This window comes from Gorilla gorilla, chromosome 12 (assembly GCF_029281585.2).
Source record: "Gorilla gorilla gorilla isolate KB3781 chromosome 12, NHGRI_mGorGor1-v2.1_pri, whole genome shotgun sequence".
NCBI classification, from domain to species: domain Eukaryota; kingdom Metazoa; phylum Chordata; class Mammalia; order Primates; family Hominidae; genus Gorilla; species Gorilla gorilla.
In genome coordinates this window covers 136,364,467-136,376,470 of record NC_073236.2, presented here as the reverse complement: position 1 = coordinate 136,376,470, position 12,004 = coordinate 136,364,467, and the positions used below count along the sequence as shown (strand labels likewise).

Below are 12,004 nucleotides of genomic sequence, written 5' to 3'. Positions count from 1 at the left end.
CACCCATAATCCCCACACTTTGGGAGGCCAAGGTGGGAGGATCGCTTGAGCCCAGAAGGTGAAGGCTGCAGTGAGCTGTGTTTGTGCCACTGCACTCCATCCTGGGCAACAGTGTGAGACCGTGTCTTAAAAAAAAAAAAAAAAAAGCAAAGGAAGTAAAGCTGAGGTACCTGACGTTCTGAAAAGCAATGCCGCTTAGCCCCAACACGAACCAAAGCTGCTCCTCTGCTACCCCTGCCAGAGCTACTTATCTGCAGGTTTTCCCAATAATCAAACAATGAGCAGATCCCACCTCATCTTTTCACAAGTTGTGGAACATGATTGAGTAAAACTCAGCTTCGTTTGTTAACTTACAAAGGATGGCCCGGCCCCCAGTAAACGCCGATTCCTGCTCGCGGCCTTCTACGCCCATTACTGGAGCAGCAGCCATCAGTGTAGACGACGACGAAGTCTCCTGTGGGAAAAGGAAGTACATGCTGCTGGGCTGACCTTACTAAAAACCGAAATTCACCTCAAAAATCCACTAGGTCGACTTAGCATTTTAAACCGAGAGGGTATTTTACAATGCTGCAGACGTTTTCTCTCTAGGAAAACGTGCTCCATTCCTTACAAGGGGGCACCTAACATTTATGCTTGGAATCCACTTATATTGTGATCTTGCCGGCCAGGCAAGTTCGGGGTGAAAACAATCACCTTGTAAAACTAGAGCCTGCTGCAGTAAAAACTACTGTTCACATCCCACACTGCGGGTTCGGAGCACAATGGCGCTGTCTGCACGGCAGGGTCACCTTCACTCCCAGGGAGCCGTCCTCCAGAGACGAGCAGCGCCTCAGCATGACGGTGACCCTGCCTGCCAGAGGGCCCAGTCTCCTGACCAGTGCTGGTCTAATTTCTTCCCTGGCATATTTGCTGCTAGTTAAGTGTGGTTCCCGTCTTTGCTTCTTTCCCTCTAGATAGAGGGTATGATTGACACACCAAGGCTGTAAAGAACAAGGTAAAAAGGACTGATGGGGGCACTCTCAGGCCACTGGTGACCAGGACACTTCAGTAGTGTGGTGGGATCAGAGGTCAGGTTGCAAAGTGTTAAAAGAGCTGGGCGAGAGGGCAAATAGAGGTGGTACATGCAGGAAGTGGAAGTACTTGTCCCAAGGACGGCAGACTGAGCTCAGCGGCGGCGAAGGGGCAGAGATGGGGACGTGCTCTCACAGGAGCGGGGCTGAGAGCCAAGGGGAGTGTGGGTGTTGGGCAGGGCTCCTCCGTTCAGCTGGAACTTGACTGTATCAGCATGACTACAAGCTTCCCACCCAGCCACTGAACTGTCTCAGGAGCCAGCACCTGCTATCCGCCATGTTCCAGGCCACCAAGCCTCCAGCAATGGTCAGTGTCTGGAAACGGCTCATCTCCCTGCAACTCCACAAATCTTTGCTTCAATTCCTACTAGTAAATCACCAAATAAAGAATACTTGATCTTTTTTTACGTAACTGCAAAACATATCTATAAATAATACAGCTTGGCAAAACATTTTCTACTGGTTTCCCTTGAATTAAATTAGAACCTATAAATATACTGATTTATATTTTTTAATGCTTATTTCTACTTTCTGCTCATATGTGTAAAAGACACAAAGGAGACTTCTATTCTGGGAGTCACTAAATACATACAACTGATTCCTGGAGTGAAAGGTAGCAGCAAAGTTCACTACTACCTTGCTTCTCAGGATAAAATAGAATCTCCTGTTTTCCAAAGATTGAATATGAAAGGTTAAAATGCTGGTGCTAATCAATTATAACAAGCAGCTGCGTGTGAGGTGCTTCTTATTTGAAAAAGCTGGAGTCTTCGCATTTCATCTTAACGTTAAGTACTGCATGCACAGGGAATACTGGTATTTCAAAAGATTACAGCTGTTCATTTACATGTAAGGGTTTTCCTAAGAACATCCAAAAGTTTAATTCTGCACCACTTGATTATAAATAATGGCCTTAGTGATTTCTAAATCATCTTTACACATAAGAATGAAGATGATAAACACCAGCTCAAACTCCCCCCATTAAGTGGGAAACACCTTTTACACATAACATTTTCATGACTGTTGTATTAAAATCTGAAAACCCAAGGAAGATGTACCCATGTAGGAAAACATGTCTCTGCTAACTGGAGGCGCCGGCTCCACGCTCGGCTTCATGTGCTTTGCATACGGCTCTGCGCTTTCATGTCCATCTCCATCCAGTGGCTCACGGAGTCGCTTGATGGCTTTCGCATCCGATTCTTGTCCATGTTGATTTTCACGCCCTGAAAGACAAGAGTCCACTTGTGAGCTGGAAACAATGAACATAACACGAAATGCTAGAGAATGAAGACATTCAGTAAATTATTTAGTATCATTAAATCAGACTTAAAAACACCCTCTGTATGTGGCCCTACAACGAGGGAAACGAGCGAATGACCCCCTCCACACCAACTCCACCCCCTCCACACCACCTCCACCCCCTCCCCTCCACACCACCTCCACCCCCTCCCCTCCACACCACCTCCACCCCCTCCACACCACCTCCACCCCCTCCCCTCCACACCACCTCCACCCCCTCCCCTCCACACCACCTCCACCCCCTCCACACCACCTCCACCCCCTCCACACCACCTCCACCCCCTCCCCTCCACACCACCTCCACCCCCTCCCCTCCACACCACCTCCACCCCCTCCACACCACCTCCACCCCCTCCACACCACCTCCACCCCCTCCCCTCCACACCACCTCCACCCCCTCCACACCACCTCCACCCCCTCCACACCACCTCCACCCCCTCCCCTCCACACCACCTCCACCCCCTCCACACCACCTCCACCCCCTCCCCTCCACACCACCTCCACCCCCTCCCCTCCACACCACCTCCACCCCCTCCACACCACCTCCACCCCCTCCACACCACCTCCACCCCCTCCCCTCCACACCACCTCCACCCCCTCCCCTCCACACCACCTCCACCCCCTCCCCTCCACACCACCTCCACCCCCTCCACACCACCTCCACCCCCTCCACACCACCTCCACCCCCTCCCCTCCACACCACCTCCACCCCCTCCACACCACCTCCACCCCCTCCACACCACCTCCACCCCCTCCCCTCCACACCACCTCCACCCCCTCCACACCACCTCCACCCCCTCCCCTCCACACCACCTCCACCCCCTCCACACCACCTCCACCCCCTCCCCTCCACACCACCTCCACCCCCTCCACACCACCTCCACCCCCTCCACACCACCTCCACCCCCTCCCCTCCACACCACCTCCACCCCCTCCCCTCCACACCACCTCCACCCCCTCCCCTCCACACCACCTCCACCCCCTCCCCTCCACACCACCTCCACCCCCTCCCCTCCACACCACCTCCACCCCCTCCACACCACCTCCACCCCCTCCACACCACCTCCACCCCCTCCACACCACCTCCACCCCCTCCACACCACCTCCACCCCCTCCACACCACCTCCACCCCCTCCACACCACCTCCACCCCCTCCACACCACCTCCACCCCCTCCACACCATCTCCACCCCCTCCACACCATCTCCACCCCCTCCACACCATCTCAGACTTACAAGGGAATGACCCCCTCCACACCATCTCAGACTTCCACACTCTGAAATAATTCTAAATTTTTCAAGATAAGTTTGATAAAGACAATGTGAAGACAGTAGCAAGGCTTTTGTTGAAAGTAAAATCTGGTTGGCCGGGCGCGGTGGCTCATGCCTGTAATCCAAGCACTTTGGGAGGCTGAGATTGGTGGATCACCTGAGGGTGGGAGTTCGAGACCAGCCTGACCAACATGGAGAAACCCCGTCTCTACTAAAAATACAAAATTAGCCGGAAGTGGTGGCGCATGCCTGTAATTCTAGCTACTTGGGAGGCTGAGGCAGGAGAATCGCTTGAACCCGGGAGGCAGACGTTGTGGTGAGCCAATATCGCGCCATCACACTCCAGCCTGGGCAACAAGAGTGAAACTCCATTTCAAAGAAAAAAAAGAAAAAAAAAAAGAAAGTAAAATGTGGTTCTGATGGAGATAATGATACCAAGGGTTCGTGACCCTTTAGGGATCATGGACAGTTTGAAATCAAAGGGGCTCTTTCTCCAGAAAAAACATGGCCCAAAATTGTGTATATAACATCAGTGGTGTTGCTGGGCGCAGTGGTGTGTGCCTATAGTTCCAGCTGCTCGGGAGGCTGACATACGAGTATCGCTTGAGCCCGGGTTTGAATCCAACCCGGCCAACATAGTGAGACCCCTTTGCTTAAAAATAGATAAACCTAAAAAAAGATGAGTTGTGTCCATGGTTCAGCCCCTCCCTGCCTCAAATACAACTACATGGACACTAAGTTAAGAACCCCTAGGAGGGCTTAGAGGGTGCAGGTTAGTCTAGCTTGAATAAACAGATAATGGGACATATTAAGAAAGGAAAACAGGGCTGGGAAGCCGAGGCAGGCAGATCATTTGAGCTCAGGAGTTCAAGACCAGCCTGGTCAACATGGTGAAACCCTGTCTCTACTAAAAATACAAAAATTAGCCAGGCGTGATGGGGGGCACCTGTAATCCCAGCTACTCAGGAGGCTGAGGCAGGAGAATGGCGTGAACCCAGGAGGTGGAGCCTGCAGTGAGCAGAGATTGCGCCACTGCACTCCAGCCTGGGCGACAGAGTGAGACTCTGTCTCAAAAAAAAAAAAAGTAAACAGAAACCAGAAACTAAAAGGAAGCAACTGGGTCCCTTCAGGGGCAGTACTCTTGCAGCTTTTCTTTTGCAACGAAGTTTTTCTTCTGCAACGAAGTTTTCCTTCAGGGGGAACTCAAGGTTAATCCCAAATAGATTTTTTTTTTTTTTTTGAGACGGAGTCTTGCTCTGTGCCCAGGCTGGAGTACAGTGGCGCGATCGTGGCTCACTGCAACTTCCACCTCCCTGGTTCAAGCAGTTCTCTGCCGCAGCCTCCCAAGTAGCTGGGATTACAGGCACCCACCACCACGCCCGGCTAATTTTTTTGTATTTTTAGTAGAGATGGGGTTTCACCATCTTGGCCAGGCTGGTCTTGAACTCCTGACCTTGTGATCCACCGCCCTGACCTCCCACAGTGCTGGGATTACAGGCGTGAGCCGCTGCGCCTGGCCCCAAAGAGATTCTTAATACCACCTCAGGGTTATCTGGGAAGGGCCCATATCTCACTCACTGGGTAATAGTATGGCAGCTGAAGTAGAACAGCTAAATTAGACCAGGACTCAAAAAACCAGTTTCAATTTGTGCTATACCTTTTATCAGCTGCGAACTCCGTCAACTGAATTAAACCCTCTGGGCTTCTGTAAAACAAGGCCCTGGGCTAGATGATCTGAAACGACTTTTCCTTACACTATCATTTTATGGAGTGAAAATAAGGACACAGGAGCAACCAACTACCTGCAAACTAACAACCCTAACCCAACACTACAGGATTCACCTCCAGCTCTCAACTCCTAAACCAGGGATGGAGAAATGGGGCACGAACATCACAGAACGCCTACTAGAAAGGAACAAGAAAAGCTCCAGCCTAGTGGAGCTTCTCAACCCACACCTCTCGGAACCCGAAGGGCGCCAGGCAACACTTGACTGTGATCAGCACGACGTCAGCAACAGCTGGCGTTTCCACTGCCACATTTTGTTTTCACACACTCATCTCCAAAACGTTCCTCTAGGTACTCTACTGAAGTAAATGCAGATACTGTGGTCCAGGTTAAAGGGTCATTTTGTAGAACCTTAACACTGATATAAATACTGGTTTTACTTACTATAACAGAGATGGACACTTTACAGAACAGATAAGACTTGGAAGGAGGAAAAAACCACACTTGTCAGTGAAGTTTTACTTCACAAAATTGTGGTTTTTAAGTAAATTAACCTTAAATCAGCTTATATAAACCATAAGAACCAGTAAATAGCTCAATAATTCTAAAATAAGGATAAATGTAATGTTAAAAAAACAAAAAACTGTAAAAAGGGCTAAGACTTTTTCTTTGATACAGATCTGAATCATTAAAGGCACTAAATCTCAATTTATAGACGAAGTCACTGACTAGGAGGTCTCTAAAGAAGTAGATTCAAAAGAACTAGCTTGCTTTAAGAGTCAGAGTACTTAATAAAAACAGAAACATACTTATATTGGAAGACTTGAGGTACAAATAAATTACTGATTGGTTAAAAACAAAAAATTTGTGAAAAGGAAAACTGAAAAGGAAAATTAAGAAAAGGAAGTATCAGGAACCCAGCAAAGAAGGAAAGAGCCATATTTTCAAACCTGCTTTCTGTCTCAAACTGATTTTTCCATCTGGGTAGAAAAATGAACAGCTGTAACAGCGAGGAGGCGGCTCAGCATTACTGCCTCCATTCTCCCTTAACATCCCCATAGTGGTATCGTATAGGCCGAGTGAACTATGGGAAGAATTTATAGTTTAAAGCAAGGATGACAGTGGTCCGTTCCCAAAACTAACCCCCAAGGAGATAAAGAGGGAGTACACACAAGTAACAATGTTATGTTGAAGACTTATAGGAGGAGCATCATGGCCTGACCAAGGACAGAGAAGTTTCACAATCCCCTTGGACCCTCGCTGCCATCCAGATGTCTGTGCTCATCAGTCACCTCCTGATCTCACCTCTGCCTTTCTTTCCCCTTCCCTTAACATAAAAGAAGTCTCAAGTTCTATTAACTTAAGATGGTCCTTCAGGACACTAGTCCACCATCTTCTTGACTTGCTGGCTCTCGGAAAAAAGTCGCCTTCCTTGCCCCAACACCTTGTCTCTCAGCTTATTGCCTGTCATGCAGTAAGCAGTAAGAACTGTCACGTCGATGAGCCTTTTTCATGTGTCCTCATTCTCAAACAGAATCTCCTTTAAAAGCTATTGAAGACAGAGAAGGTGAAGCAGATGCACTGAGTGAGGGTCGACCCTGCTTTGCAAACTAACTCTTCAGGGCTCCATTCTGGACACAACCTGCCTCGCTCTGAATTGTGCTTTGTCCAGGATTGTTACGATGATTCGAAGGAGCAGTTGTTCAGGTTCAAGCATCTCAGTGGCCTCTAGAGAGGCTGTTCAAGATAAGGTAATTAAAACTATGCTCTGCTCAGTCTTAATTTGCTATAGTAAAAAGTTTGTAAGTAACATTCATATAAGATCACCTCCTCAGTGTAGATCCAGAAATATTTTTAAAATCTTGTGCTCTAAAGTCGTCACCCTGCTCATCTGAGTCTGCATAATGGGCTTTAAACTTCCAATTATATTGGGAATTAATCTTATATTGGGCTTTAAACTTTGAATAACCATACTTTCTATAACACATAAAATTGGAAGAAATTGGACAGGTGTGGTGGCTCATGCCTGGAATCCTAACACTTTGGGAGGCCAAAGCAGGTGAATCATTTGAGGTCAGGTGTTTAAGACCAGCCTGGCCAATATGGTGAAATCCCATCTCTACTAAAAAAAATACAAAAATTAGCCGGGCGTGGTGGCACGCACCTGTAATCCCAGCTACTCTGGAAGCTGAAGCAGGAGAATCGCTTGAACGCAGGAGGCAGAGACTGTAGTGAGCCAAGATTGTGCCACTGCACTCCAGCCTGGGCAACAGAGACTCTGTCTCAAGGAAAAAAAAAAGAAATTCAGATTGTGTGACTCTGTCCTCAATAAAAAGGCAACACCACAAAGGGGCATGCCATGGAAAGCACCACACTCATTCCTGTAAACTGTAGCCCATTCAGTCCAATAACTATGTAAGTTTTTTTGTTTTTTTTTTGACAAGTCTTGCCCTGTCACCCAGGCTGGAGTGCAGTGGTGCAATCTCGGCTCACTGCAGCCTCCACTTCTCGGGCTCAAGCAATTCTCCCACCTCAGCCTCCCGAGTAGCTGGGATTACAGGTGTGCGCCACCATGCCCAGCTAATTTTTGTATTTCAGTAGAGACGGAGTTTCATCATGTTGGCCAGGCTGGACAAGTATTTTTTTTTTAAAAAGACAAGGAATTATGGCATAAAAGGCTGAATGGAACAGGAGAGCTGAGTCCTGGCTTATCCCTAACACTGTAAGTAATATGAACCACTATTTGTAACTGCTTTCAGTCTGTTCCCTAATTTGTAAAATGAAAACAATCACACGAGGTTCCCTACATGCCTAGAGGGTAGCTATATAGAGGCATATGAAAGCCTTTGAATAGGTTAAAATGTCACACTGATATGAGAGGTGACTACCTTCTGAAACTTCCGGGCTTGCAGATTTCCTGACAAAGGCCCAGGCCTCATCCTCTGTGGCAAACTTCTTAAATCTGGCAGCAGGAAACCGGTCCACCTGTGCTCTGCACTCATTCCTGGAAAAGATGTGCAATGTTATTTCCTTCTTCCTTCTCTAACTTATCCCCTTTTTTATTGAGATTCTTAAGGTTGGAAATACAGTTGTCCATTGGTATCTGAGGGAGACTGATTCCAGGAAGTCCTCCACCCCCTCACAGATACCAACATCAGAGGATGCTTAAGTCCTTTGCATAAAACGGTGTATTTGCAAATAACTCACACACATCTTCTTGTATGCTTTAAATCATCTCTAGTTTATAATACCTGATACAATGTAAATAGTTGTATTGTCTTTTTATGCGTATTTTAAAACTGTATTCTATTTTAATTTTTTCCAAATATTTTTGATCTATGGTTAGCTGAAACTGAGGATGCAAACTGGATATAGAGGACCAATTTTTGCGTGAAAAGGGCAGAGTCGCACCTTATAGTTTTATCCTGCACGTCAGACTCTACACCTGTGTTCTACTGTATGCCAGCCAGCCAGCACACCAGCACCGTAAGGCTTTCGTCAAACTCAAAGCATAACAAAATACTCGGTCTTTGAAAAAATATTAACCATTTCATTACAACAAAAAGGTCAACTTCTGAGATGCTTCTTCCTCAATACTACAGCTGCCGTGCGTGGGGAAACACAGGTAACGAACTTTGGTATCTTGTAGCAGGAAGAGTTCTGGTGGCACAGTCAGAACAGCTGGGCTCAAGTCCTTTCTCTGTCAGTTACATGCCCTGGGAACTTCCTGACCCCAAGAACTATACCTGAAAGTGAGAATAATCCCTCTCACCTCCAAGGGTTGTTACAAGGATCCAACTGCAAATACTGGCTTATTAGAATTTGCCTTTTTAAAAAGGGAAGATTAGGTACTGAGTTCCAGTCCCAATTTAGCTGGTGCGGAAAGTCTTCTGGTAACGGGGGTTAGTTCTGATTACGTGTCACTTTTTGTTGCACTTTAACTGCAACAAAGATGAAGGATTAAACACAGGGTTTATTAGGCCACCCCTAACCTTTACGCGACGTTTCTGATATTTCAAACGAGTCTTCGGTGCGGTCCAGTCCCCGGCCATGAGCCTCCTGGAACCCCGCCGGCCGAGCAGGAAAACGAGGCGGTCCCCCGACCAGCCACAGCGCGCGGCACAGACTCGGACCGCCAGGCTCCCGCCGCCGGGGTTAGCCGGGCTCCGGCCTCCCTCGACCCCGATGCCGGCAGGGAGGCGCCTCGGCGGGCAGGCCACTCACCAGGTCAGAAAGACCCCGGTCTTGCGGCCCCTCCTCACGGCATAGAACATCCCGAACCCGCGAGAGCCGCGGCGGCAGGGCACGGCGACCAAGGCGACTTTGTGGGCCAGGAACAGAAGCCAGCTCATCGCTCACTCCCGGCACCGGGAAGCATTTCGACTCCCGGCCCAGGGTGGGCGCGACCCGCCGGCGCTCACCACCCCACTTCCGTCACCGGCGCGGGAAGATGACGCACGTCTGGGCGGAGTGCTGCTGAGGGCCGGGGCCTAGGGAGGGGCGGGGTCGTAGGGCGGAGCCCGGAGCTCGGCCCCTGACGAGCCCGAACTCGTCAACTTCCTGTCGGTACTTGAAGAAGCGGAGCCAGGGCTGAGATCCCGAAGGCGGGCGAGGTCTGAGATGGGGCGGGGCCTATGGGAGCGGGGCTGAAGCCCTGGGCCCGGCAGAGGAAGGTCGAGATGGACCATGTTGGGCCCCTTCTCTCCCCGCCCCCAGGCCGCAGTTCGGGGGCCAAGCCCCGGCGTCCTCGGGTCACCGCGGGAAGCCCTTGAACCCCCTGGCGCCCGGCACCCACGTGCGGTAACCGCGGCTCCTCGAGAGCTCCAGGGATGCGGATCTGCAGTAAGGGCTGTGGCCAGATGAATGAATGCACATTTCTTAGTGGGCAGAAAGATGTTAGAATTCATGAATTAGAATAAGCACAAAGGAGGGCGAGAGGGGAGGCCGTGGAAGCCGCATTCCTCCCCTTGCCTTGGGCGCCCACCCCCGAAGGGGCGCGTCCCCTCCCTGCTCCACTGCACGTGGGTGTTTAACCAGGGGATGTCCAGTGCCTCAAGTACCACGACCCGGGAGAAAACTGAGTTGAGAAGGCAACTTTTAGAATTCTCCCCATTTGACCTTTTGCTCTGTAAGCAAATCAAGTAATTTTAAAAGTCTCCATGGGTTGGAGGGGCGTGGTGGCTTACGCCTGTAATCTCAGCACTTTGGGAGGCCAAGGCGGGTGGATCACCAGGTCAGGAGATGGAGACCATCCTGGCCAATATGATGAAACCCTGTCTCTACTAAAAATACAAAAATTAGCCGGGCGTGGTCGCCTGCGCCTGTAACCCCAGCTACTCAGGAGGCTGAAGCAGGAGAAGCGCTTGAACTCGAGAGGTGGAGGTTGCATCTGGGCGACAGAGCGAGATTCCGTCTCAAAAAAAAAAAGTCTCCATTGGCAAACATTGTTATTCGAATTATTTTTAAACCACTTTTCTTTAATTTTCTTAAGGTCTTCTAACAAGCCTTTTGCACACCTGCCATGTATTTTGTCAGGCCCTGGGGATGAAGGTGAGAAAGTCGAGAATCCCCGGAGGTAACACATCAGCAAATAGTGCGCAGGCAGAACAAGCTGTTGGAGGAGAGACACAGAGCAGAGAAGCAACCGCACCTGGAGGGTCAGGAGGGCCTCACATCAGAACGCCTGAGCAAATACAGTTTTGAAGGATACTAATTTTTTAAAAAGTTCATTCACATGAGTTAGACAAAGAGAAAGAAGCAGGACATTCTAGGAAGAAGGAACGGCCCAGGCAAAAGCGACACGTACATTGGCGTGGTCAGTTGTGTTCCTCTGTGAAATCGAAGAACATCTTTTTTTTTTTTTTTTTTTTAAACAGAGTCTTGCTGTGTCGCCCAGGCTGGAGTGCAGTGGCACGATGCACGATTGGGGCTCACTGCAACCTCCACCTCCCGGGTTCAAGCATTTCTCCTGCCTCAGCTTCCCAAGTAGCTGGGATTACAGGCGCCCGCCATCACGCCTGGCTAATTTTTATGTATTTTTAGTAGAAACAGAGTTTCACCATGTTGGCCCGACTGGTTTTGAACTCCTGACCTCAAGTGATCCGCCTGCCTCAGCCTCCCAAAGTGCTAGGATTACAGGCATTAGCCACTGTGCCTGGCCAAAGAACGTCAATTTCAAACATTTCAGCTTTCCTAATTTTAATTTAAATTGGCCATAGCTTTCATTCCTCATTCCTATCTATTGCACTTCAAGACGGATTCTTATTTTAAAATAAAAAGACACACACAGCTGTCCCTAAAGTCCATTTATGACTGATCATCCTACCCTTGTGCAGATATCTGAGGAAGCCCAGAGATGCCCGGGCAGGCTCTCAGGATGACCTGACAGCTGCCCCCACCTCACCAGCATATCTGAGGGTTGACCTACAGGGCTTGCTTTTCTGTGCCCACTGATTGGTCCTGTATCACAAGGACTCATCTTCCCTGAGAAGTCCTAGGTTGGAATTACCTGAGGACGCTTGTAGGATCATCCACATGACTTTCCATAGTGCCAAAACCCTCTCTTCCTTCTTTCTTCCTTCCTTCCTCCTTCCTTCTTTCTTCTTCCTTTGTTCTCTTTTCTTTCTCCTTTCTTTCCTTTTC

General features: G+C 49.2%; 1 protein-coding gene across 15 annotated transcripts in view; it reads right to left on the bottom strand.

Moving 5' to 3' along the window:
- The window catches only part of RNASEH1 (ribonuclease H1), a 28,407-nt gene extending 18,388 nt beyond the window's left edge, over positions 1–10,019 (bottom strand). For 9 of the 15 annotated variants that reach the window (XR_010130077.1, XR_008677162.2, XR_010130076.1 and 6 more), the window contains exons 1-5: positions 9,587–9,800; positions 8,251–8,366; positions 7,527–7,640; positions 2,126–2,290; positions 355–454 (exon numbers count right to left, since the gene is read on the bottom strand). Coding sequence is in view for 3 of the 15 variants with exons in the window: in XM_055378713.2 (XP_055234688.1) it covers positions 355–454; positions 2,126–2,290; positions 7,527–7,640; positions 8,251–8,366; positions 9,587–9,714 (623 nt within the window). In the remaining 12 variants the exon portion in view is untranslated. Of the gene's footprint in view, positions 1–354; positions 455–2,125; positions 2,291–7,526; positions 7,641–8,250; positions 8,367–9,586 lie in introns of all 15 variants that reach the window. The other 6 variants (XR_010130082.1, XR_010130083.1, XR_010130081.1 and 3 more) reach the window with 3 other exon arrangements.
- Between the last annotated feature and the right edge of the window lie 1,985 nt (positions 10,020–12,004).